This window comes from Epinephelus lanceolatus, chromosome 10 (genome assembly GCF_041903045.1).
Source record: "Epinephelus lanceolatus isolate andai-2023 chromosome 10, ASM4190304v1, whole genome shotgun sequence".
Lineage (NCBI taxonomy): Eukaryota > Metazoa > Chordata > Actinopteri > Perciformes > Serranidae > Epinephelus > Epinephelus lanceolatus.
This window is the reverse complement of record NC_135743.1, coordinates 10,513,816-10,541,545: the sequence shown is the minus strand read 5'-3', so window position 1 is coordinate 10,541,545 and position 27,730 is coordinate 10,513,816. Positions and strand designations below refer to the sequence as shown.

General features: G+C 40.8%; 1 protein-coding gene across 1 annotated transcript; it reads left to right on the top strand.

Moving 5' to 3' along the window:
* Positions 1 to 277: 277 nt before the first annotated feature.
* dhx16 (DEAH (Asp-Glu-Ala-His) box polypeptide 16) lies at positions 278 to 27,560 on the top strand. The gene is made up of 21 exons (XM_033641462.2): positions 278 to 555; positions 2,399 to 2,601; positions 2,739 to 2,977; positions 3,759 to 3,936; positions 4,033 to 4,089; positions 4,292 to 4,546; positions 4,671 to 4,904; positions 5,083 to 5,274; positions 5,643 to 5,753; positions 5,990 to 6,105; positions 6,486 to 6,696; positions 9,190 to 9,288; positions 10,831 to 10,983; positions 11,454 to 11,594; positions 12,727 to 12,889; positions 13,022 to 13,140; positions 16,588 to 16,655; positions 18,010 to 18,172; positions 19,518 to 19,679; positions 23,197 to 23,370; positions 26,802 to 27,560. The coding sequence occupies exons 2-21, from the start codon at positions 2,404 to 2,406 to the stop codon at positions 26,928 to 26,930; spliced, it is 3,162 nt and encodes a 1,053-aa protein (XP_033497353.1). The 5' UTR covers positions 278 to 555; positions 2,399 to 2,403; the 3' UTR covers positions 26,931 to 27,560.
* The last annotated feature ends 170 nt before the right edge of the window (positions 27,561 to 27,730 follow it).

Sequence of the window (27,730 nt, the reverse complement as noted above, 5' to 3'; positions counted from 1 at the left end):
TACCATTTAAAAATATGTAGGCGCAGGAATGTTGAAAAATATACTCTTGGATATGTGCAAAGGTTCGCAGTATTAAGAATGTAAGAATAGATTAATAAATAGATGAATAATTGTATTTTTTATTTCTCAAATCTTAGGTGGAAACTTAAACGTTTAGTAACACCATTAAAACCATCGATATAGAAATGCCATGCAGTTATTGTTTTCCAGTTGGCTGCATGAGGGCAGTAAACGCTACAGCCTCTGACGCATTCTGCTCTTCTTCCGTCGTTTTCACATGATGTGTTTCCGCTTCCGGTCTCAGCGTGCTTTAGAATAAGTTAGCAAAATATGTTTTAATAATTTTTTTGGTGTTTTGTTTGGAAAAATGAAACAATGAGCTAATAGTTTTACATGGCTGCGGAGGGATGTATCCACTAAGTGTTCTTACAGGGAACTCGTGAGCTACAACTCAAGCTAACGTTTTATTTGTAGCTGGAGTTAGCTGAGTTAGCTAACTCACAGGCTGCTGCTTCCACCATAACAACAACGTTGTTTCGGCATTTTTGAAAAGCGGTAAGTGAAGCTGATTAGAGTCCTCTCTCTCAGTGGAAATGCAGTAGCGCTTTTCATCACACATTTTTACTCTAAAATAAAACTCATTACACAAAAATAGCAGGACGCTTTAACACATCATTTTCAGCTTAATGTTTGACTTATGTTGACTCCAGTTCTCAGTGTAGTCACACATCTTGCAGAGGACACAGTGACAGGATCACACCGATACACACTTAAACATTATAGCTACACTAATCTAATGCACTACAAAACAACTGTTCTGCCACAGGGAATCTGCAGGTCCTTAAAAAGTCTCAAATTTGAATGTGTGAGGTCTTAATTGCCACAAACATTTTATATAATGTAATTTATCAATATTTGAATTTACATTTATCAAAAGAGTGAAGCTTAAGTCCACATTTCGGAAGCTACAATTTTGTATGAACCTCCCTCTGAACCTGATACTATTTTTTAGTTGCACTTACCTGTTGGCACAATGTAGAATAACCTAACTTACTATATTGCTATTCCTACATAAACCTTCCACTGCACAGGACCACATACATATTAACCTTATCTTACCTGCATTGCTTGAGTATTAAAAAAAATCCAAAAATCAGTCTTAAAATATTAAAAATTATCCTGAGATGGTCTTAAAAGCAGCACGTTTCTGTTGACACCCTGGGCCTTAAGGTCTACTCGTATGATGCTGTCATGTATTTTGACACTTCAGTTATACGTTTTAGCACTGGGGTCATTATTAGTGATGGTGCTGTGTGAAACTGCATTATACTGAGAGATGTTTCGATTATTCCGCCCCCTGTCATGTGTGTAAATCTGCCAGAATGAAATAAGATCACCTCACATCATAATGTAGGCCAGTACAACACCACATTTACAAAGACATCAGCAGTAAAGATGCAACTGAATCTTCACATCTTCCAACAATGTCAACAAAAACTGAACTATAAAACACCTTGTAAAGGCGACATTTAATGCATTAGCAAGTGCAGGTGTACCTAACAAAGTGGCCACTGTGTGTATTCAGGCTAGAGCAAACTAGTTTAATATATCTCAGACTTACCATCAACTGTATGTACAGGGTTTTGGTACATACTGCAAGAGTGCATGGCATAGCAATTGCACTCGAAGTACTTTAAAAGGTTTCTTGCTCACTCGTTCAGTGGATCGAGTTTGTAATTCATCATAAAATGCAGTAAAATGCAATATAAATTAGGTGTTAAATAGTTACATGTATGTTATATTTATATTTGGTCTTAGTATTGTAATGTAGATTGTAGTTATTCCTTAATTCTTTATTTTATTTATTCATTTCAAGTAGTTATTTTATCTGCCCCCCCCCCCCAAAATCACGTGCTGCTGTAATGTGATTATCTACCCTGGGGATCAATAATGTCTAAAATCAAACAATTATTTTTTTAATAAACTTTTTCTTTTGTTGTTGTAACTAACAACCATCCAAAGTGCTCAGATCCTGATTCCTTATGTGTCATCAGTTCTTACATAGTCTGTGGAAATCGCAAAAGATTATGCCATAATTATTATTATGGCATATTATTATGAGGTATGTATTATGAGGGGAGAGTGTATGTGTGTGAAGCTCTAACCATTTTTTATCAATATTTTTATTTATAAATGAAACCATAATTGAGTTATCAAAACTAAAATCAACCTATGTTGCTGAATGGGTTGTTCATTTCCGACTCAGTACAGACTTGCAGAAAGCTAATGCTAATTGAAGACACCTTTGGATGCTTGGTTGTAAACGCAGTTTCTCCAGCTACATGGCTTAAATCTTCACCTGCATTAATCACATTTTTGTGTTGTGCTTCCTCAACAGGCACCATGGCCAATCTAGAGCAGTGGGTGAATGACCGTCTCCATGACATCCTGGGGTTGAGTGACAGATACGTGTCTCAATTCATGATCGGCACCGCACGGAAAGCATCGAGTCCCCAAGACTTTGTGGCCCGCCTTGAGCAGACAGGCACGATTGACATCGAGCCAAGTGTGGTTGCCTTTGCACAAGAGCTTTATGACAAGGTATTTTCTACCGTCAGTCCTTTTGTGGACTTAGCATAGTCGTTAGTTCTTAGTTATCTTAGTTTGTTACATTTTTAGCATGGGACATTTTGGAAGGAATGCATCCTCTAACAGTCTTTCACCACTGCATGTTACAGATTCCTCGCAAGCAGGTTGTTGAGAAACCAGCCCGGGCGATGGAGCGGGAAGCCATCGAAATGGACAGGAAGAATCGGACATACACGCTACTGGAGGACAGCGACAGCGATGGAGACGCTGTGATGGAGAAGCAGAAAGGGAAAAAGAAAAGCAAGGACAAGGACAGAGGGAACAAGAGGAAGCACATCAGACAGAAGAAAGAGAGCGAGTCATCAAGTGAGGACGAAGCACCTAAAAGGTAATCCAGATATTTTGTGTGGATTATATTATGCATGTTTCATATTGTTCGATGCAGTAATAAGTGTTTGTTTATAGTGCATATTGTAGAATGAGATGGGCTGTCTCGTATCATTTACTAGTAACGGTGAGAGCTGAATGATGAGACCATGATTTTCTCATTTATTTCAAGTTTTTCAAATATGTAAAGGCTGTTTCATCCAGACCCTTGTACCAGTTTCTGCAGGGTGGATGGGTGGTCATAGACAACGTTTGTTTACACTCACCCTGTTCATACAGTGCACCATTTCCACGCCAGTGTACACCTGTGGTGGGCCAAGTGGGCAGTCTGCACACCATTTGACAGTTATCATAGCCAACAGATCTGCCAGATCTGCATCTGAAGTTCAGCTGGGAGAGTGACAGTTATGTCACCACGACCACATGGCCCATACATACACAAACAAGTCAAAGGAGATTGATGTGACAGAGGACTGATGAATGTCTTTCAGGCTTTGGAGCTGGTGAATGTGACATCACAAGCCAAACACCTGAGCTAGCTGGTCCTGTAAACTCTTACGCTTATGTGATCTGACCCGTTCACCAAAGTTACATAATAGTGGAGGAACAAGCATTCAGGGCGCAGAGTAGGAATGACAGGGGTACCATTCTTCCTATCACAATTCAGTGGGCCATCACAATGATGCTGGAGCTGTTGTTTTAAGGCAAACAAGTTGCAGAATGTTGTTTTTAACTGTTAATAAAATGATTGAATGAAATCCAAATTTTGTTTTTAATATCAGGGGTAATTTAGGCCAAGGGGATCAAAAGTCTCTCAAGAAAGAAGAAGAAGAGGAGGAGTGGGAGAAGGAAGAGAGAGAACGACAGCAGGACATTGAAGAGAGGGATGCGTTTGCCGAGCGAGTGAAGCAGAAAGACAAAGACAAGACCCGCAACATAGCAGAGAGGACTGACAAAAAGGTGGGAGACGGGGGATTTACAACATGCATTTGTTCAAAGAGGGACCCACCATGTCATGCAGGTAAACTTATTCTCCTTTTGTTTATTTTTCTCCAGGCTTATGAGGAAGCTCAGAAGAGGCTGAAGATGGCTGAAGACGATCAGAAGAATATGGTAGACAAGTTTTTATTTGTGCTGGGAAAAAAAAAATCACATTTATGAAGCGAATATTTTTGTTTATATCACATGAAGACTTCTGAAGCACTGTACCCCTGGGTGTTAGAATAGTTTGCTTTGGGGAATAAAGACAGTAAAAATCAGTTGTCACCTGTGTGCTAAAGGTTGTAATCCATCATCTTCCTCTTTCCCTTTCTAGTTGCCAGAGTTGAGGAAGCGCTCTCGCTGGGAGTATCTGAAGAAGAGAGAGGCAGAGAAGCTGGAGGACCTGGAGGAAGAGATCAAAGACGATGAGTACCTCTTCCATACAGAGGAGCTGACTGAGAGGGAGAGAAAGGAGTTGGAATACAAACGCACCCTTCGGGACTTGGCTAAAGATTACAAAAAGGCCGGTGCCAAAGAACAAGAGGAGAGGAAGAACAGATACTACATGCCAGAAGAGAAGAGAAGCAAGGTAGGAGCACGGGATGTCTCATACTGATACTTACATACATACTATGTAGAGGCAGTCACCTACTAAACTGTGCATTGGTTTAATTGTTCAACTCTTTACCTCCCCATGTCTCCCTGTTGACCAGGAGGTGCCACAGAGGGACCTGGAGCTGGAGGAAACTCCCATGGAGCTGGGAGGAGAGCAAGGCCGCTGGGAGGAGGAGAGGCTGAAGACGGCCTCCCTCAGCTTCGGGGCCAAGAGGGAGCGAGAACAAGGGAGGAGGCAGGAGCAGGAGAAGTACCAGCTGATCCTGGAGGAGGACGAGATGATCGACTTTGTCAGCACCGCCATAACCATGAAGGGAACTCGGGCGGATAAGGTGGGATTTATTTGTTACTTCCTTTTTTCCCTTAATTTGTCGCTTCAGTTTCCCAATGATGAAATCACTGTGACGCATGTTTGTCTCGTCTGTTTGTTCCTGCCTCAATTTTCAATCTGCAGTCAATCAGTATTTAGTGTTCAGAGTGGACCATTTATTCTGACTGTGTTGTTTTCAGGATCAGGAGGCCCAGGCTCTGTCCCAGGCGGAGCAGAGGAAGCAGTCCATGCAGGAGGTCCGACGCAGCCTGCCCATCTTCCCTTACAGAGAGGACCTGCTAGCTGCCATCCACGAGCACCAGATCCTTGTCATTGAAGGGGAGACGGGCTCCGGAAAGACCACCCAGATCCCACAGTACCTCCTGGAAGATGTGAGTGCAGGATATAAGGCCCTGTCTATACAGATAGTTTTGACAATTCATATTTTCCTCTATGTTGTTGCTTCCTGTCCACACGCAAACTGAGTTTTTTTAAATGGAGAGGGGAAATATCTGTTTTCAAAAATATCTGTTTATGTGTAGACAGGGCCTAATTAGCACATAAAATCATCACATACTTGTTATTAAACATGTAATACCCACTTGTAGAAAAGTGGCAAGGATACATAACAAAAGCTCAGTGAAAGGCAACAGGATTTGCAGCAAGTCAGAATGACTGCACAGCAAAGAGGAAAAATAAAGGTCAAAACTCATCCAAGTCAGGAGTGAATCTGCCCTTCAACCTGTTGTTCATCTCTCAGGGCTACACTAAAGGAGGCATGAAGATCGGATGTACACAGCCTCGCAGAGTGGCAGCCATGTCAGTGGCGGCCAGAGTGGCACAGGAAATGAGCGTCAAGCTTGGGAATGAGGTGAGCTTGACACATGATCACGCTGATCCCGTTTCATTTTCAGACAGTTTTCATTGATTCTAGACGGGGCTAAAGGATGCAATTTAAGATCCGTGTAGCAATGGATACTGGATTTTCCTATAATTCATGTTTTTGTGTTCAGCTGTTGTCTAATATTTCACCTCATATTTATTTGAGAGTGTTGTTGACTGTTTGGTGAATCAGTGTTTTCATATTAACCGTGATGTTTCATCCAGGTGGGTTATAGTATTCGTTTCGAGGATTGCACATCAGAGAGAACGGTGCTCAAGTACATGACAGACGGCATGCTGCTCCGAGAGTTTCTCACTGAGCCCGACCTGGCCAGCTACAGGTAATGCACAGAAGGGAGTCACTAACTGGAAGTTATGCTTTAACCTGCTCAAAAAATGAAGTCACTGTGCAGTTAATCCACAGGTGTTTTGTTGTTGTTTTCATTTGAGCGTGAAGTTTTGCTGACAATTTTATGACATTTTCTTGGAAAATTTGTGGTTTTCTACTTTTTTTAAAATATGTTTGTGTTCCTGATCACATCCCTCATCACACTTTACATGTTCCACTTTCAGTTTGAGTCAGGTGTCCTTGAATTATCAGATATTGTATTTATTTTATCAACCTTAACTAAGCTCCTCTCTGCAGTTTCACGGTTATCACTCAATGTTTTAAGCTCAATCCTTCCCTCTCCCAAAACACTTTGTCTCTCTCTCCCTCCAGTGTGATAATCATAGATGAAGCCCACGAGCGCACACTCCACACAGACATCCTGTTTGGTCTGATTAAAGACATCGCCAGGTTCAGATCAGACCTGAAGGTGCTGGTCGCTAGCGCCACTCTGGATACTGAGCGCTTCTCCTGCTTCTTTGACGACGCGCCTGTTTTCAGGATTCCTGGCAGGAGGTTTCCCGTCGATATCTTCTACACTAAAGTAAGAACAAGCATGTTGTTTGAATCCTTAATACAGTTCACGGTACCAATTCTTGACGCTTAATGTAAAAAGGACAGTGATAGAAAAACTGAATAAAAGTTTGCAGTCTTGTTTTCCCAGCTTGTGTAAAAGAGAACATTACAAACAAATTCTGCTTTCTCATTCAAGTATGGAAAAATGTATTTTTACAAAAATGAATGAACAATAAGTAAAACTTGTGAGTATGGACAATAGTGCTGGGTATCGGTACTTAATACCTTTAAAGAGGCAACAGATAGGTTTCCTTTTTTTTTTTTTTACTTGGCGCCACCTAGCGCCAGTGGTGTTGCGTCGCACTGTCGCAACGACCAAATTGACCGTGGGGGATCAGAGATAATCAATAAAATGTAGGCTGTAAAGCCACCAGTATAGCTCTATGTATATGTAGAATGAGAAGGTGTGTGGATACTCTACTAAATAAATGAGTCAAGAGACCGAGCAACAATTATCAGATTTATCTGAAGAAAAAACAAATAGTAATGCAAATAATTAGGGATAGACCAATATGGATTTTTTAGGGCCGATGCCGGTACCGATTTTTTTCCATCACCCTTAGCCGATTATGGACTGCCGATTTTCTTGAGCCGATATTTGGGGCCGATACTGCTTTTGCTCCCTCAATTTACATCAAAAAAATGACACAATGATAACAAATATTACAGGTCTCAAGTTTAAAATAAGAAACATTTATTGAACAGTAAAAAATACTAAAACAAGATGGAAAGTTGAGGTAGAACAGGTAGAATATTATTATTATTATTATTATTATTATTATTATACATTCAAATAAAAAAAAGAGTTCAGTGCTCTTAAATCTTCCAGTAATGTCTTTATAAAATAAACAAATATTTAAGCTGAAGCATAAATAAAACAACAACTACTGTACACAGTAGGATTCGCTGCATGTGCGCTGCAGGGTCTTCCAGCAACACAGAGCTGCCCATGGATGCCTGTCTGTAAATCATGCCAAGGAAAAATAAATCCGCGAACTCACGTGCGTATCGGCCGATGTCGATACAAGTAAAAAACTCAAATATCGGCCTGATATATCGGCCGGCCGATGTATCGGTCTATCCTTACAAATAATTACACCAGAATGCACAGTACCAGTACTGCAGAATGGCAACGAGGATGTCAGTCGACCAACACTCGCTACCCGGTCCCTGGTTGCGGTCATTTGCGATGCTGGCCAGCTAGGAATGAACCAGCAGCCAGTACACTACAGTCCTCTCTCGTCTAGCTAACATTTAGCCGTGTTACTTACTGATCCATTAGAAAGAAAGCTAGCGGGACATCGGTTTTGAAGCCTCTTTGGTCACGGAGCTCCCTCCATCTCTTGAATGCCTGACTGAGGTTTACTCTTGTTTTTCCTCTTCTTTTATCACTCTCCTTTTTGCTCTTCTTTGCCTCCTCACACGGAGGATCTTGTTTTCTTTCACTAGGCCGTTTTTCACTTGTTTCCAAACTTTGTCCATCTGCCATTGTGCTCGTGACTCAACTATCTCATGCCCAGTTCCTCATAAGGACCAGCTCCAGTCCTGCCGTAAAGCAGATTTTTTCTGCGAAATTTCGCCCCCGATGGCAGAAGCTTATTACAAAGATTGCAAAGCCACTAAGTAACCTATGTAAACACTGATAGTCTGATTTTACTGTGGCCACTACCCTGTGCAACACACATTATTCTCATAATGATATATTTAGGAAAAGATGCTATCTGTTGCCTCTTTAAGGTATTGACTGAAACTTCTCCAGTTAAATGATACCTGCATTTGATCCTTTTTGTACCCATAGCTGTATGGTTTTGCCTGCAGCCATAAGCGTTCTTCAATTTAATGCAGTGTGTGATTGGCCCACTACTACAGCAGCTATGATCCATAAAGTCTGTGACATGGTGAAGTCGAGTGCAGTGTGTTTTTAATGAAGCTGGCAGTTCAGTGTGTCAAGATGCCACCAAGACTTTTGAAAGTATGGCTTTACTACACACCTATGGTGTCTGGTGGCATTTTTATGTAATTTTTTAAAAGATACCAAGCTTAAATGGACATCATCCTTGAGCTCAAGACAGGTCACTTCACCTATAGAATTTTGTAGAGAAAGAAAGACCGTTCTTAATCGGTTCTTAATCAGTCAAATGAGTCTAGTCCAGTGATTCTCAACTGGTTGAGCCACGGGATCCAGATTTCTCCGTAGTCATTAGTTCAAGGTCCACACAGTTAAATATATTCAGTGCCATACTTGTGTTTGGCCCTGTTGTCAAGCTAGCTTTGCTGTCTCTGTCAAGTAGCTGTGTGTTAGTCATTCACTCTACAGCAGGAAATAGCACTTCAAAATAAAAGCTATGTGCCAGAAATTCACTGTACTTCAAAATAAAGTGTATTTTTTTTTTATAAACTTGACATGTCTTTGTTGTTTGTCTGTCCTGTTGATGCATGCATCTGTATGTTTTGTGTCAAGGCTCCAGAGGCAGACTACCTGGAAGCTTGTGTGGTGTCGGTGCTACAGATCCACGTCACCCAGCCTCCCGGAGACATCCTGGTGTTCCTCACCGGACAGGTATTGTTGATATCAAGCACGGGATTCTTCAAGATTTTTGTCAAAGGTTCAAAGTTAACACACTTGTAATGGGAGATTGGTGGTCTCCTCCTTATTTTGTGCGTAACATCTGTACGTGTTCTGTCATATTTTGGATGGAATAATAGTAAGATATATTAATACATGCACCTTCGAGAAGTGGTTCTGACCACAGTGTTGCCAAAGGATGCTTTTACTCCTGATCTGTTTGGATCGGTTTAAAACAACTCTGGTCCGTGTGCCGGTGACTTTCAGTGTGTTCAAGCTGATGTCAAAGTTGCCAAACAAACTCTGGTGTGTGGTGTCCAACTCTGTGTATTTGGTAGTTCTTATTAAACGTAGCACCTTTTACTGTTAAATCAAGACTCTTTTTCGCCACCTTTCTACCTCATTGTGATTTATAAAATTAGGTAAAGTTTTAGTCTCCTTTCACAATGCACAAAATCAGTCATGTCTTCATGAGTTCTTTGTGATGCAGAACATAAACACACCAGGTTCAGTAAAAAGAAGTGTGACCTGCAATCATCAAAACCAAAGTGAACATGAGCCAGAATACAGTAAACATATACTCAGATTAACATTTATATTTTGTTTTATACACAACAAACAACCATGCCCCCCCCCCATCCAGCATCTCACCTGCTGAAACATTAAGTAAACTCACCTAGAAGAGCATAAATATAGAAATAAAAAATAAAAAGTGGCACAAGAAGAGAAACAGAGCACCCAAACAACCTGTTCTAAATACAGATTCACAAAAACTGATGTGATAAATAAAGAAATGATGACAGCAGTTGGTATAAAACAGACACAGATGGAAGTATAAAAGAGAAAAGAAATAAATCTAAGCAGTTCAATTAGATAGACTACATTTACTGTGGTCCACATGATTAAATATCCTGAGTTAGAAGTATTAGTGTACCTAAATATGCCCAAACCAGATCCTAGATGGAAACGAATTTGCCACTGAACCCCTGAAGCAAGAACTTCACTCTGATACGGAGAAACTTTTTGGATTTTTTTGATTTCCAATGTAATAACATTCTTCTGAGCACAAGCAGTGTCGTAAAAGATGTCTTTTTCTTACTATGGAGGGTTTTCTACGTGTTATGCCAAATATGGCTGCTGCTGAATCAGTTCTTTTGGCTAAGTATGTGTATGCATACAAGACATCTGACTCTGGTCTCCAGCGGCTCCTTATGTACTTCAGCACAATCCCAAAAACAATTTTCAGGCAGGTAGACATAAAAACAAGGACAGCAGATAAACATTATCCTTAAACTTGACACAAGAGGCAGGTGAAAAGATGGTATGAAGCGCCAGCTGCATTTAATCTTCATTGTACTTTGGTAATGTGATACTTTAAATACATACAAGTGTAACAGCAGATTAACTGAATTAGAGGCGTGAATGCGACCTAAGTTGTTCACTTCACCATTGTTCACTGAAGTATGCTGCTACAAAGGGTCTCATTATTTATCTTTGTGTGCTGGTTAACTCTTTAACCTCTTGCGTTTCTTGCAGGAGGAGATCGAAGCGTGTTGCGAGCTGCTCCAGGAGAGATGCAGGCGACTCGGATCTAAGATAGCAGAGCTACTGGTCCTTCCCATCTACGCCAACCTGCCATCGGACATGCAGGCCAAGATCTTCAACCCGACTCCACCTGGAGCCCGTAAGGTGAGACGATGTCTCATTCCTGTGCAGAATACTTGGGAAACTGCTATTGTTTCCGAACACAGTTGGCCTGGATGTAGTAGGTCACTGTAGGATTAATATTTCAACTTGGCAGACACAAAATGGTCAGTAGACGCTGAGAAGAAGTTTATTTCTTTGCGAGACATGAATGAAGACAATAGCTCTCTGCTATCTGTTTTCTGTGTGAGTTGTGTCATCAGGCAAATTAAATGTCCATGCTATTATTCACCAATAGAGGCTGCTGTAGTACAATGAGATTTTGTTATACAGACTGAGTATCCTGGCTTTTAACACTGTTCAGTGACAGATGAAAGCCTTGTTTTGATGTTTTTATCACGGCTTTGTTCCCATTGTTTAACATCTGGATTTAATCTTCATCCAGACTTTGTTTGAGCGCTGCTTACTCACTTTATCTCTCAGCACTGTGTGTTCTCTCTCTCTATCAATCCCAGGTGGTGGTGGCTACCAATATAGCAGAAACCTCGCTGACCATAGATGGCATCATCTACGTCATTGACCCAGGCTTCTGCAAACAGAAGAGTTACAACGCCCGCACCGGCATGGAGTCGCTCATTGTCACACCCTGCTCACGGGTAACAACGGCTCACTGTTTGATCTAGGAGTGTAGTGAACGCACATGTTTTCAGAATCAACTCACTCAGGCTGCAAGCTGTGATATTCAGGGTTCCTGGAAAACCTGGAAAAGTCATGGAATCAGTAAATTCCTTGAAAGTTTTGATTAAGTCATGGAGGCTTTTTGTGTGTGTAATGACATTGTTGTCTTGAGTACAGATTTTGAGTATCATTTCTTGGAAGGCTTTTGTTACTCATTACCTTTGCTTAGAAGTCAGCTGATATATATATTTTTACTTTTCTAAAATGCATTAGTCCATAAACTGTGATCATGCAGTCCTGCGTGGGGTTTGTTTGTCAAAGTGGTGTTCCTGTAACTCTACCTATGGCTGGGCGATATGGACAAGAATTTATTTCATTCATCTCACAGACTGATTTAGCGTAGCACGTGTAACGTGTGTTGCTGGAGAACTTGTGAGTGAGTGAGTTAATGTTTTATGAACAGCCCCGGACTTTTCAGATTCTTAGTGACTTACCGCTCAGAGGGAACTCGTTCAGCGGCTCCTCTGGCAGCAGCACAGTGTCTCTCCTTCTCCTCTCTCGCCGTGTGCACACGGGAGTTGGTTTTTGTCAAGAGATTTTGTCATAAACCTTTGGTAATGTAAACCTATGTGATGCTGGCAGCTCAACCAAAAAACTACATACATGTGAATGTGTGATAGTTGTGGTATCATAACAGCCTGTCACAGGTTACAGCGTGATGATTAGAGGAGAAATGGCAGAGCATAAAGGTCCAGGTGGAAAAATAACCAACCCACTCATTTAGGATTTTGCTAAAAGAAGGAAATCATGTGTTGATTTATATATCTATAGATCCCAGGGTACATTTTTGTATTTGGGAGCTGTTTAAATGTGTAATTTGTGGTAGATTTTATTTTGTTAAACTATTAATATATATTAAATATTTTATTATGGGTCCTTGAAAAGTCATGGAAATTCTATTTTAATTTCGTCCATGAAAATATGTGGGGACCATGTATACTGTGTAGAGGCTAATGTCCAAGTGTGGTGTTTTATGTCTGCATTGTCAGTCTTTAATTTGTTTCTAAACCTTTTGCCTCCTCCTGTTTTCTGCTTCTGTTTCCCTCTCAGGCTTCGGCCAACCAGAGAGCAGGCCGTGCAGGCAGAGTGGCTGCTGGGAAATGTTTCAGGCTTTACACAGCCTGGGCCTTTAAACACGAGATGGAGGAAACGACTGTGCCCGAGATCCAGAGGACCAACCTGGGGAATGTCGTCCTGCTGCTTAAGAGTCTAGGTGAGGGGAGGAGGCGATCCATAAAGACTACTAAAATTACATGTCTTCATACTTTTATTTTATCAAGCTGAGGCAGGTTAGATCACTATTTGGTGGCTGTGACTGGGCAATAAGTTAATGTTTTACTTACAGGCATCAACGATCTAATTCACTTTGACTTCATGGACCCACCTCCTCATGAGACTCTGGTCTTAGCGCTGGAGCAGCTCTACGCTCTGGGAGCACTCAACCACCTGGGAGAGCTCACCAAGGTACAAACTTGTACTTTTGTTTGCCATTGTAATTTTTTATTCATTTTCCCATACTGGCTTTATAAAAACAGATGATACAGACGTGATATACAAGAATTCACAGTTGAGAGAGGAAAACAAACAACGGAAAAACACCCAACTTAAAAGGCAGCCACAAGGACCCACTCTGGCACGCCAATAACTTTTACACATACAAATGCATACATATATAGTAGAGTATATAAACACACACATACACATCCTGTCCCCTGGTACCCTTTACCCTCTCTTTGATGTTGCACCTCTAATATGAGCCAGAAAAGTCCCCTAGAGCAGTGGTTCCCAGCTGGTCCAGCCACGAGGTCCAGTTTTCTCCTCAGTCATTAGTTCAAAGTCTGCACAGTTAATCGCATTCAGCGTCATACTTGTGTTTGGCCATGTCGTTGAGCTAGTGTGTTGTCTCTTTCATGTAGCTGTCTGTTAGTCACTCACTCTACAGCAGGAAACAGCACTTAAAAATGCAGCTCTGTGCCGGAAATTCACCGTACTTATGAATAAAGAATGTTTTCTATAAACTTGACACGTTTGCAGGTCACTTGTGGTCCATTGAGGACATATCAGCGACCCACTTTTGGACTGTGACCCAGCAATTGGGAACCAGCAGTAGCGCATGGAGAAATGTGCCCGCACCTTTGTAACATTTCCCACATTTATTGTCCTTGGTTAAGCCCATTTTAAACAGTTTCAGGGGTGTATAATAACATCTGATCTAAAACGTCATTTTAGATCACATCCTGCCATACATCTTCCCTAGTTCCACATCCAAGATGCCACATTAGTCTCAGACTTTCACTCATTTTAGTTTGAATATTTGACATTTTACCATAAAATACTGAGGTGGAGTGAGTATTGGGAGAATTTAGCAACTCCTGAACTTTATTCTCTTTTTCCTCTGCCCTTTTTAGTCCAAAGACACATCCTATGCTGCTCCTCAGCTGTAACTACTTCAACACATGTACCTTTTGCCAACCATATATCCCATAAAATACTTTTTTCCTATACAGATTAAGAAGTTATTCCATATGTAAAAGTAGCTATAATAGATATTTTATAATAACAATGTATCATAGGTGAAATGGGACGCTCGTAGTGATGAATCTAGAGAGAACTTTCACCTGAATCTACAGCCCCCTCTCAGCTTTACAGAGCTTTATATTGAGTTTCAGCTCATTGTTGAGTTGTCCCGCCTGCAGCCGTACCGTTTTCGACAGGACATTACCTGCCCAGCATCAAACAGCAGACAGACAAAGTTAGTTGAAATTAACTTAACACTAAATTATTGTTATTAGTATATGCTGCGTTGTAAATTATGTGTACAGTCAATTTATTACACTATTAGTTGCCCCTGAGCCACTTTTATAGTGTTTATTATAATCTATTTTTATACAGTACAGGCCAAAAGTTTGGACACACCTTCTCATTCAATGCGTTTTCTTTATTTTCATGACTATTTACATTGTAGATTCTCACTGAAGGCATCAAAACTATGAATGAACACATGTGGAGTTATGTACTTAACAAAAAAAGGTGAAATAACTGAAAACATGTTTTATATTCTAGTTTTCTTTTCTTCAAAATAGCCACCCTTTGCTCTGATTACTGCTTGGCATTCTCTCGATGAGCTTCAAGAGGTAGTCACCTGAAATGGTTTTCCAAAGGTCTTGAAGGAGTTCCCAGAGGTGTTTAGCACTTGTTGGCCCCTTTGCCTTCACTCTGCGGTCCAGCTCACCCCAAACCATCTCGATTGGGTTCAGGTCCGGTGACTGTGGAGGCCAGGTCATCTGCCGCAGCACTCCATCACTCTCCTTCTTGGTCAAATAGCCCTTACACAGCCTGGAGGTGTGTTTGGGGTCATTGTCCTGTTGAAAAATAAATGATCGTCCAACTAAACGCAAACCGGATGGGGTGGCATGTCGCTGCAGGATGCTGTGGTAGCCATGCTGGTTCAGTGTGCCTTCAATTTTGAATAAATCCCCAACAGTGTCACCAGCAAAACACCCCCACACCATCACACCTCCTCCTCCATGCTTCACAGTGGGAACCAGGCATGTGGAATCCATCCGTTCACCTTTTCTGCGTCTCGTAAAGACACGGCGGTTGGAACCAAAGATCTCAAATTTGGACTCATCAGACCAAAGCACAGATTTCCACTGGTCTAATGTCCATTCCTTGTGTTTCTTGGCCCAAACAAATCTCTTCTGCTTGTTGCCTCTCCTTAGCAGTGGTTTCCTAGCAGCTATTTGACCATGAAGGCCTGATTCGCGCAGTCTCCTCTTAACAGTTGTTCTAGAGATGGGTCTGCTGCTAGAACTCTGTGTGGCATTCATCTGGTCTCTGATCTGAGCTGCTGTTAACTTGCGATTTCTGAGGCTGGTGACTCGGATGAACTTATCCTCAGAAGCAGAGGTGACTCTTGGTCTTCCTTTCCTGGGTCGGTCCTCATGTGTGCCAGTTTCGTTGTAGCGCTTGATGGTTTTTGCGACTCCACTTGGGGACACATTTAAAGTTTTTGCAATTTTCCGGACTGACTGACCTTCATTTCTTAAAGTAATGATGGCCACTGGTTTTTCTTTAGTTAGCTGATTGGTTCTTGCCATAATATGAATTTTAACAGTTGTCCAATAGGGCTGTCGGCTGTGTATTAACCTGACTTCTGCACAACACAACTGATGGTCCCAACCCCATTGATAAAGCAAGAAATTCCACTAATTAACCCTGATAAGGCACACCTGTGAAGTGGAAACCATTTCAGGTGACTACCTCTTGAAGCTCATGGAGAGAATGCCAAGTGTGTGCAAAGCAGTAATCAGAGCAAAGGGTGGCTATTTTGAAGAAACTAGAATATAAAACATGTTTTCAGTTATTTCACCTTTTTTTGTTAAGTACATAACTCCACATGTGTTCATTCATAGTTTTGATGCCTTCAGTGAGAATCTACAATGTAAATAGTCATGAAAATAAAGAAAACGCATTGAATGAGAAGGTGTGTCCAAACTTTTGGCCTGTACTGTATTTACAACAAAATCCAGTCATTCCGTCCTCTAGACTCTCTAGACTCCTTTTACATTCTTATCTGTAATCACAGAGAGGAGATACGTAACCTTTTGCTTTGACACACGTAATCTACGTCCATCATCACTCATAGTCTGCACATGGCATACTGTACATACCTGTTGCTTATGATGCCGTGTCATGACTTCCTTGATGAAAAGTGCTGATACACAGGAGAGATGACTTATTGTGTTTGCAGCTTCCAGCTGTTATCGCCGAGCTCGTCTTGTGATTATTAAGGATGAGAGTGTGGATGACTGTATCACTGGTGACTACTGCAGCACAGGTTATTGTTTATTAAATGAATGAATGAATGAATGTCTTAAACTGATTGTTGTTGTTTGTCGGGGGGTTCAGTTGGGTCGCAGGATGGCTGAGCTACCGGTGGACCCCATGTTGAGCAAGATGATCCTGGCCTCTGAGCAGTAAGTCTCCAGTCTGATAGCCGCATAAGCCTCCTTCACTCTATGTTCATTTGATGGGATGCATTACCTGTATGAAGTATAAGATGTATTAAATCACTTAGAAGTCCCTTTTTTCACTGCCTGCGCAAGGTGGAAATGTTGCATTGTTATTCTGCCTCGCCGTTCTGTGTAAAAGGTATGATAGCGGAACGGGGGGGAGTCGTCTCATACATGAGCAGGCAGTGGAGGACGTAACAGCGCTAAATCTGTGTGAAAGAGACAGCCAGCATAAGGGGATTATTGGGACGTTTTGACTATATGTAATGTGTGCAGCCCACTGCGGGAAGATTTAAAAGCAGCTGGGAGCAGTTAGCAGCTAACTCAAAGAAGAATAGCGGCCGAAAATGACGCCCGTTGAAGAAAATAGGAGCTCCTGACCTTCTGGGCACGAGGATGGGATCAGCTACCATATGGCAGGGACAGTAAATAACTGTTATTGCCATGTTATGTCATTTTTATTGTTTAGAAATTGCTGCACGTCACGGATGTCACACTAGAGGCCATCACTGTTGTGTTACACGTCACACCCTTCACACCAGTTTTGCGTCTGTGATGCAGGCATTCTGTCTAAAATCACACACTGGAGCAACATGACGCCAGCCGTCTTCGTTACGGCCCCATCGCAGGATTTCTGTGTAAAAAGGGCATTGGCTTCCCGACATATACCAAACTCAAACCCAGCTCGTGCTCTAGTTGTTGATTATGCAGCTGGAGTTTGGGCTCATTGAAGTTACCCCAGGAGAGAAGCTTTACATACTGTCCAATATGCTTCAACTTTAGCAGTTAGAATTGGAGTAGGTTAATTGATTTACTGCAAAATCAGCCCTGGATAAGGAACTTGTTTTTTGAGCAAGAGAAGTTTGATTTCCTATCACTAAGGGTGAAAGTGATTCCAAAGATTAAACTAAATACGGAAATGCAAACTGAAAAAACCAAACTGCGTACTTGTCAAGAAGTCAAACATTAGCTCATATTTGAGCTGGTATACTTCCTCCTCATGTAGAAATGAGTCAGAGCACTGATTTATCCAGTGTAAGCTGCAAGAAAGACAAATCATCACCCTAACGCTGCCATCATTAACTCTATGTTCTCTACCTGGATGATATTAAAGACACGTGGGTGGCTGGATTTGGAAAACGTACATCTTCTAAAATGTTCAAAAAACAGACCACCACCTCACGGGATTGGCAACTTTGTTAGTGAATGCAGTTCAGGAAGAAATCCTACAAGTAAGAGGTGAATGATTACTTTTGTTGTCACTGTCTCTCTCTGCAGTTTTCTGTATTTCTTTTCAATTTTTTCCATCTCCTTCCAGGTACAAGTGTTCAGAGGAAGTGTTGACGATAGCGGCCATGCTGTCGGTGAACAACTCTATTTTCTACCGTCCCAAAGACAAGGTTGTGCACGCTGACAATGCCAGGATGAACTTCGTGGTGCCAGGGGGAGACCACCTGGTGCTGCTCAACGTCTACACGCAGGTATAAAGTCAGCAGAAGTTACATCTGAAGATGCGTTCAAAATAACTTGAGTTACCGATCTGCAATCGAAGGGACAGGATGGAAGTTTAAATTGATTCTATGAATGAACAATGACTTGAACAACAATTTTAATCAGCTGTCCTTTGTCTTTGTATGTAAACATATCGAATATTGTCACTTACACTTGACGTTTTTAAGAGTTGAAATTAGAAATTTATATATTAAAAAAAAAAATCAATGTTTTGCAGCTGTTCCCCCCCCCCCCCGAAGGTTACAGTCTCAACTTTTTTGCTTTTGACCCCTTAAATCCCCCTATATGAACTTGCGCCACAGGTTTACATCAAATTCACATCAACTAAAAATATTTTTCCCCCCTTGCTTTATTTTAATAATTCCTGAAATAGTCAAATTATATAGTCAATCGCGAGAAAAGAAGACTATTGTTAGCATGCTTACATTTGTCAATCAGCACTACAACTGAGGCTTATGGTAATGTCATTAGTTTTGCAGGTATATGGTCATAAACCAAAGTTTTGGACAAATTAAAATTATGGCTGTACCCAACTATAATACGATAAATCAGCAATTTCTTTCCCCATATGACGTTTTAAAGTTTGAACGGGGCTCAGCGGGACGTTGAGTGTGACAGCACATTCACGTAATAACAAGTTAACAGTGCTGACGACTGATCGGAAATGTTCAACAACATTTTTTGCCGTCATTAGATATCAAAGAAAAGCCAGAGACTTTGTCGTATTAAATTGCTGTTAGCCTCATGGTGGAAAGTTTCGCTTCCTCTGTGCCACTGCATCACGTCAACAGCTGCCAAAGAGTAACATAAAAGTCAAGAGCGCTCACTCTGCAGCAAAATCTTGGGACCAAAACGTCCCCTGAAGCACACTGGACAGCACATTGACTAGCAAAAAACAACAGACTGCTGGCCTTGAAGTAATGTCAGTTGACTGAGGTGTCTCTGACCGATGATTCGAATCTCTGACTTTCAAGGGGCAGCCCTCATTAAAATGTTGACCTCATGGTGGCGCTAAAGGAAAAGTCAGGTGCTCATCAAAGTCAGCAGGATTTATTCTCTGGGAGTCATGATGTACGAAACTAAATCTTAATCCATCCAATAGTTGTTGAGATATTGAACATCATTACTGAAACAAAGATTAGAGAAAAGAATGAAAAATATATTTTCCTGCTTTCTCTGCTGTTACACCTCGTAAACCCTCAGATTTATCTTGTCCAGACCCCCAGGTGGGAAACTTCTGTATCAGGGCTGATATATTCCTACCTAGAACTCAGGTGTTGTACAAACTACAGTAATTTTGTCTTTGTCCCTCAGTGGCTAGAGAGCGGTTACTCCACACAGTGGTGCTACGAAAACTTCATCCAGTTCCGCTCCATGAGAAGAGCCCGGGACGTCAGGGACCAACTGGAGGGTCTGATGGATCGTATTGAGGTGGAGGTAGTCAGCTCCAATGGGGACAGCCTGCCAATACGCAAGGTCAGTGATACAGAGGAAGTCCCCCAGAGTTTTACCACAGTTTCTGGACTAAAACACTGAATTTCTCGTATTAATAAAGAGGATATGCTATACTTCACTGTGTTTCTGGCTCCGTGTGAACATGGCTACTACTTGGTATGACCACGTGTGCTGGGCAAGCACACATGAGACTTTAGCTGCCAAGCGGCTAACTTCTGGTCTAGCTCTTCGCTAACTTGAATGGGGATAAAATGAGTTAGTCTCGCGGCTCTTCTAGACATTCAAAATGTTAGCAGACTGAATGATTGAGTTGTGACACTCAAAAAAAATGTATCTACTAATTTCCGGATGTCTCTTTCACAATTAAAGTCTATGGCAAAAAGTCCTTTTGGGCCCAGTGGCATCACGTGACGCACCTGGAAGTTGTAATTCCACGTTTGGCTAGATGTCAAGGTGGCTTCAAAGCCCGGAGCTGTTCCTGGGGGCTTGAGTGAATCAGGATACATCGGCCCAAAACTCCTGTAGTCTGAGCAGGAAGTTCAAAGTATAAAGAAGAAAGAAAAGCTAAACCTGTGGCACACACCCACTGAAACATTCAAAAACATGGTGAAGATGGTGCCTTTTCTAAAACAAACACACCTTTTGCAGTCAGTATTTGCTTCTTTTTTTGTTGTTGACTCCACCTCAGGCGTTACACCGGCTCAAGGTAAACAACTTAAGATGATTTACAACTTTAGTTGAAACTTGACCTAGTGGAGGGAAGCAGTAATAATACACAGTAAACCTTAAACTGCTTACTTTAGCTTTAACAGGCTTCTGTCAGCACGGTCATTTTTTTGAATATCCCTTTGTTCCCTCAAGGAGAATTTCATCTTTTAGCCTGCTTGTCTCCACAGAGAGGTGAAAGGTCACCATTGGATATGACCTGTTTTTGCTCTAGAACACTATAGGCGGGTGGATGCTTCCCGTCTCGAGAGAGAGAGTCTTTTGAAGATACTAGACTCTAAAAACATGATTCAGAAAAGAAAACGGCGAGAAAATGTTTGAGTAATGCCTAAAACATCACTGAACAGAGATGGCGTGAACAGCCTTCTCATATCAGGGTCTGTGTGTGGTGTGAACGCACCGTAAACCACTAGAGATAAGAAAGGGTGTTTGTTTTAATAGCTGGGTTACACCTTTTTTCATCACATGCTGCCTTTGTCTGTGTCAAAAACGTATGCAGCCAGATCGGCAAAAGAAGCTCCAAAACTTATTTTGTTGTAATTAATTAAAAGTTTATCAAACAATTAAACAAATGTAGAATTTTTTTGCTCTTTTCTAAATATTCTCTGAGGTTTTATCCTTGAAGTGGCTTTAGTAGCACTGTGCACGTCCTTTTTTTTAAGCCAGGGTCCGCTGACGCCTCCATGCTTACATGCAAACGTGAAAAGTGAATTAGTCATATGAAAATGTTTATGCTATTTTAAGGCGAGATGACAGACAAATGTACAGACATTATTTGTCAGCTGAATTTCAGTTTCATGCTGTCCCTGTTTTGTGAACACATCGAACACCACTTGGCTACATTACAGCAAGTGTGAACAGTTTGTGTGCATCTGTGAAAACAGATGAATGATTATTGTCACTGCATGTTCACATACAGTCAAATTTGCTCTGTCTCATAAAAGCAAAGTAGTTTCATTCACTCAACACACACTCACACACCCACAAAACAAGGTTGGAAAAGCAGGTCTGAGTGTTGAGTTTTAGTTTTGTGTGGGATTTGCAAATGTATCACAAATCCCACACAAAACTCACCGTCAGTACAAACCCCTGAAGAACTTGTTATATTCTCAGGAGTTACACTGATATCTCAGTTTGCAGGGTGAATTAACTGCTTTTCTTGCATTAATGCTTTGGTGGTTATTCAGCAAGTGGATGCATGTTTACCCAAATGAATCTACTTTGAGTTAAATTTAGTTTTAGGGTCAGATGTTGAACAGCTGGACTCCTATCAGTAGCCCCATGTTGTTTGCATCAGTGACTGTGATCAGACAGTTAACCTAAAGAGTAACTCATTTCTCGAGGGAAACAAATGAATTATCAAAGCTCTTACTTCTGGATTGAAAACAGCACAGTTTTTGTGTGGAAAAACAGCATTGTCCATCTGACCATAATTTAACCTGACCAACACATGAATAAAACTGACATGCAAATTCGGCAGCTGATAGCAGCATGAATTGTGCATCACTTGCAACACCTACAGTATCTGCTGTGTTGCAAGGTCTGAGATATTGTGCAAGTGATATGACAGAGTTAAAACGCCCATAAAATTTTGCATTTGATTGCAATTATCACTGTAGCATAGTATAAATGTTGCCTTTGCACCAGGAACACAGCGGGTGGAACAACGGCAGAGAGAAAAAACAGGAATTTTCAGACCCTGAGCTTCAGGTGTTGACCGACGAGGTGCAGAGGCATTCCTCCAACCTTCAGTCAAGATTTTTCTTTTTTCACCGGTCTTTTTTAGTAGGTTTTCAACATCATACCACAAGAAAAGAACATACAGAATACCAGATGTGTGGTTACAAAAGTCCTGCCTTTTCTTTGAAATAAATACATACACAGTAAATAATAGTAATATTAAAAGAAAGAAAAAAGAAAAATAATAATAATAACAGTAATAATTTACATTGGGGGTTCCATATGTCAGACACTGATACAAGTCCTTCATTGCCTGCAGTGTAATACAATTACTTTGTATACAACCAGTTTAAATTAATGCAGAGGTTGTGATTATGCCTCCTGCCTTATGTCCAACATACAAGATACATCTTTGCCACTAAGATATTTTAATGGACCCCATATACATTGAAGTCAAGAAATTTAAATGTGACAGAGAGTAACAGTATTTGGGATTTAATATCCTGGTCTGTCAGTGCGCTTTAGTTACCACCGGGTCTCTGAGGACGTTGTGGATTTCACTGTAATGGCGTGTGGCTATTATTAACACTGATTTCTGTGAACTGGACTGGTATTGCAGTGAGACTTATTTGCATAGAAAGGGATGAATTTAACACCAAAAGTATGCTTATTTCCTAATTTAAATACATGCAAATATCACCAGAGATGCTCTTTCTCTTTGTCTGATTTGTGCCGGTCTAACGGCTGTGAAAGCTGCACAGTCCTGTTGTAAATTTGCCTGTCAAAGTATTGTTTAGAAATGTTGGTTTAGGTTTGTTGTGATAGTTTCCAGAATGTACTTCCAGCCTTCAGAATAAAACAAGGAAATGTCTGAATAATTTTACAAATCTGCCTTTAAGTAATGTAATGAAGCATTTAATTGTCACACCAGCCAAATGAAAGCACGGGCTGGTCGCTGCTGTCAGAAATACAGTGTAAAAACTTGTCGCTGTCCAATGGAAACAGGTATCATAAGCATTAACACAAATCTGAAATCGTCTTCTCTGTAGCTTGTGAAAAAGTTGCATTTTGGAAATTTATAGTTTTAACAGGATGGATACAGTCTTAAATTCGGCTCTCGTCTCTCTCCCAGGCGGTGACGGCAGGATACTTCTATCACACGGCGCGACTGAGCAAAGGCGGCTACAAGACAGTGAAGCACCAGCAGACAGTGTACGTCCACCCCAACAGCTCTCTGTTCGAGGAGCAGCCCCGCTGGCTCATCTACCACGAACTGGTCTTCACCACCAAGGAGTTCATGAGACAGGTCTGTCTGTTAACTGTTTACTTTGAAACATTTGCCTAAATCTCCCTCAAATATTTGCAGAGAAGTTAGGTCTTAGTTTTAGTCTGTATTTCAGAAGTCTGCCTGCGAAGAAAGGTAGAATACATCCGCCACAAGGAAGACAATGATTAAAGGGGAACAACACCTGAATTGAGAATTCCAATACATTATTTCCACGGCCTAGGGAGGTTTGATCAATGATTACTCTTTTTGTTTTGTCATCTTTGGCTGGGTATTGTTTAAAAAATTATGATACCGGTACGGTACCCTTAAAGTGACACTGATACCAATAGAGTACTTAACTCGATACTCATAATGTGAACGGAGTGGCATGTAGTGTGCTGGTAGCCATAATTTCAAATGTTTTCGGTGGCATCTTGGCACCCTGAAATGCCGCGCAGTATGGAGCTACATTAGGGTCAAAAGTTTTGTACTTGAAAAAATAAAATTTGAAACTGAAAATTCATGTGTTGATCTTGAATTTTGAAAAATACAACAATGTATTCAAAATAAAAATGTGTATGAAACGTTTTTTCAGGTTAAATATAATTTTGATTCACTTTAGTAATTCTTTTCAATAAATAATTTATTTTCACTTTTCACTTCCATATATATTTTAACATTTGAGGTCTTATTTTTTTCAGTTGCATGTTTTATCTTTTCAGATTCAGATCTTATTTTTTAACAGTTTCAAATCTTATTTTTTCACTTTCAGATTTTTTTTTTTACAATTTCAAATCTTTTTTTTTTTTCAGTTTCAGACTTTTGACCCTGATGTGGTGTGGGGGGCGTGGCATCAACTGAGAGAGGGGGAATCATGAGTGACAGTGCCTTCAGGGAACGTAGGAACTAAAAAAATTCTGACACTTATATACACCATATTCATGTGATTGCCAGTGACAAACTTCCATTTAGAAATCTGTTTTAGACAGTACTGAGCACCAATTGCGGTATAAGAGCGATAAATTATGCCAGATTTTGCAGTTCAACAGCCACATTTTAAGTGCTGATATGTCCGATTTCCACATAGAACGCAGCGTAGTGTCCACCTCGCTTGCGATGATGGCGTCCGGTCGGTCGGGTCAATCTGCTGGAGCCCATACATCCAGCACACAGGTGAGAAATGTTAACTAAGCTTTGGGAAATCATAACAAACATTAAGGGGTCCTTTTTGTGACAACATACATTGTACAACACCTCCCTACTCACCTGACCCGGCTCCAGGTGATTTTTTTCCCCAAGCTTGACCTTGGGGAAAAAAATCACCTGGAGCCACAAAAATCACCTTGAGCCCGGTCAGGTGAGTAGGGAGGTGTTTTAGGATTGTTTCCTTTTCCCCAAGCTCAAAGGTTTCATCCAGGGGACACGTTTACTGGATGAGGAAGCATCAACAGGGCTGTGACGATGGAGCTGTGGACAATCACACTTTCCAGCTTTGAAAAATTTGCCACTTAAAAGACGTCACAAAAAAATGCATGTTGTGACAAAAACGACCCCTTGATGTTTGTTATGATTTCCCAAAACTTAGTTAACATTTCTCACCTGTGTGCTGGATGTATGGGCTCCAGCAGATTGACCCAACCGACTGGACGCCATCATCGCAAGAAAAGTGGACACTACGTTGCTTTCACAGTGCTATGTGGAAATCGGACAAATCAGCACTTAAAATGGGGCTGTTGAACTGCAAAATCTGGCATAATTTATCGCTCTTATTCCGCAATTAGTGCTCAGTACTGTCTAAAACAGATTTCTGAATGGAAGTTTGTCACTGGCATCAATTTTTACACTGCCAGTGACATGAATATGGTGTATATAAGTGTTGAGTCAGAATTTTTTTAGTTCCTACGTTCCCTGAAGGCACTGTCACTCATGATTCCACACCCCTCTCAGTTGATGCCACGCCCCCCACACCACATCAGCGTCAAAAGTCTGAAACTGAAAAAAAAGATTTGAAAGTGAAAAAAATAAGATCTGAATCTGAAAAGATAAAACATGCAACTGAAAAAAATAAGACCTCAAATGTTAAAATATATATGGAAGTGAAAAGTGAAAATAAATTATTTATTCAAAAGAATTACAAAAGTGAATCAAAATTATATTTAACCTGAAAAAAAGGTTTCATATACTTATTTTTATTTTGAATACATTCTTGTATTTTAAAAAATTCAAGATCAACACATGAATTTTCAGTTTCAAATTTTATTTTTTCAAGTACAAAACTTTTGACCCTAATGTAGCTCTATACGCAGGACCTCACCAGACGACCCGGCACAAAAAGGATTGAATGCAGGTGTCATTTGACTGGAGACATTTCGGTAATACTGGGCACTGCATTGTTTCATCAAATACCTCAAAGGTATCGAGTACTGTTACTCCGGCCTAATGTTATTAAGTATTAAGTCCTGAGCTGCTCCATAGATGTTGAAGGGAGGCTGAATTTGTGGACCAGCAGAATGAAACGCATCCTTATAGACTGAATCCTCATGACGTCGCGCTAACAACAGTCACTTTCTGGTAGATGATTGACATGTGAAATCAACAAACTTGTTTATTTCTGTTGTCATTTTCAGCCGTAACTGCAATGTTTAAAAATGCATAGTTACACATGGTTGTCTATCTGATGTTTCTCATGTGCTTATTTTATGTTCTGTGTTGCTTTGCTAGCGTCTTTGATAAACCAAATCTAGCAGCACAGAAGCTAAGCCCTGTACTGCTGAAAAAATCTTCATCAGTTTTATATTTAGAATATTTTCTCCGCTTTACTTTACACACTAACCATTTAAGCCAGTGGTTGACCAGCAACTCACCTGCTCTGCAAAGTACAATTACTGTTTTTGTCAATGGAGTCTGGTGGCTTTGAGATAACAGCTGCAGTTTCCCGTCCGAAAAGGCTGTCCGACGTCAAGGTAAAGCAGTGACAATATTCTAAATATAGCGTACATTTAAAAACTGGTATTGATTTTTTTTTTAAGTGGCTAAAAACTAACCAGTTGAGGCTGGACAGAACAGTCCCCTGGGTGGGTGCTCTCAGTGTCATCTATGACATCTTTACCAATTCATTGTCTGTGGAGCAGCTGCAGACTTTATACCCACAAGTGTGAGTTTTAGCACTCTAGTTTTTGGATTTGGGAGAGTTGTTCGTATTTACTTATATTTTTTAGACTGTCTCAGACCACAGGAATAATGTGTGAATTTTTAAAATAGGTGTAGTTCCCCTTTAAACACAGAAGAAGCTAAAATGTAAACAACATAAACACATCTTTCATTGATTCCAGTATTAAGTCTTCTAAAGAATAACTATTTGCATGACCCTGTACACTAATGAGGAAGTGTGACGAGTGTTCCTGTATAATATTTAACTTCCTGTATATCCACACGTTTTATAATCTCTCTCTCGCCCTCCCTGCGCACAGGTGATTGAGATAGACAGCAGCTGGCTGCTTGAGGTGGCTCCTCACTACTACAAGAGCAAAGAGCTGGAGGACAGCAGCAGCAAGAAGATGCCGCGCAAGCAGGGGAAAACCAAAGAGGAGCTGGGCTGAAGAGAGGACCAAGGCTCAGGGGGAACAGATGGTGAAAATAAAAAGTGCAGGGGAGCTCTCTCTGCCTCTCAGGGTAAAAGTAGGACTTTGAAAGTTTGGAATTTGCATAAAAAAACAAAGAGGAAATGTTTGGAAAAGGAAGTTACAGCTCCATGGCTCTAGCCTCTCTTTAGTTTTTTTTTTCTGCTGTAGCTCAATATGGCATTATGGACCAAATATGGCTGCACAAAGTGGCCTGAACACAGACACATGGAGCAGAGAGACAGGCCCAGTGAGATGTGGGTCACAGACCTACTGACTGACTGATTAATCATAAACCAGCTATGTCAGCTGGGCCACAACAAGGAAACGCAAATGCGCCTGAATCTGAGTTTCCCCCATCAACAGCACTGACTCACTGGGTGTTTTTCTTTACAGCTCATTAAAGAATGTGAGACTATTGGTTTGCTTTTGAATGTTTGTTGACTTGGCCTGAATAAAAGACACTGTTAAAGTGTGTTAAAGTGACTAATGCTGAGGAGTCTCCATGAAGCTGAAAAGAAAAATGTCTAAATAAGGAGTTTGGCCAACATGTGAGGCTCCTTATCTTGTTTATTTTCATTTTTCTACGGCAATAAAATTTTTACAACCGCATGTTTTTGTCCGTGGGTTTGCAGCTCAGTAATTAGTCATCACATCCACGTTTAAAATTCAACTCAGGTTTTTTTCTGGTTCTAATAACACCAGGAAGTTCATTGTTGTCTAACAAGTTATATTTAGACTCGCCATTTGAATAGCTTCATATCCTTTTGTCATGCCGG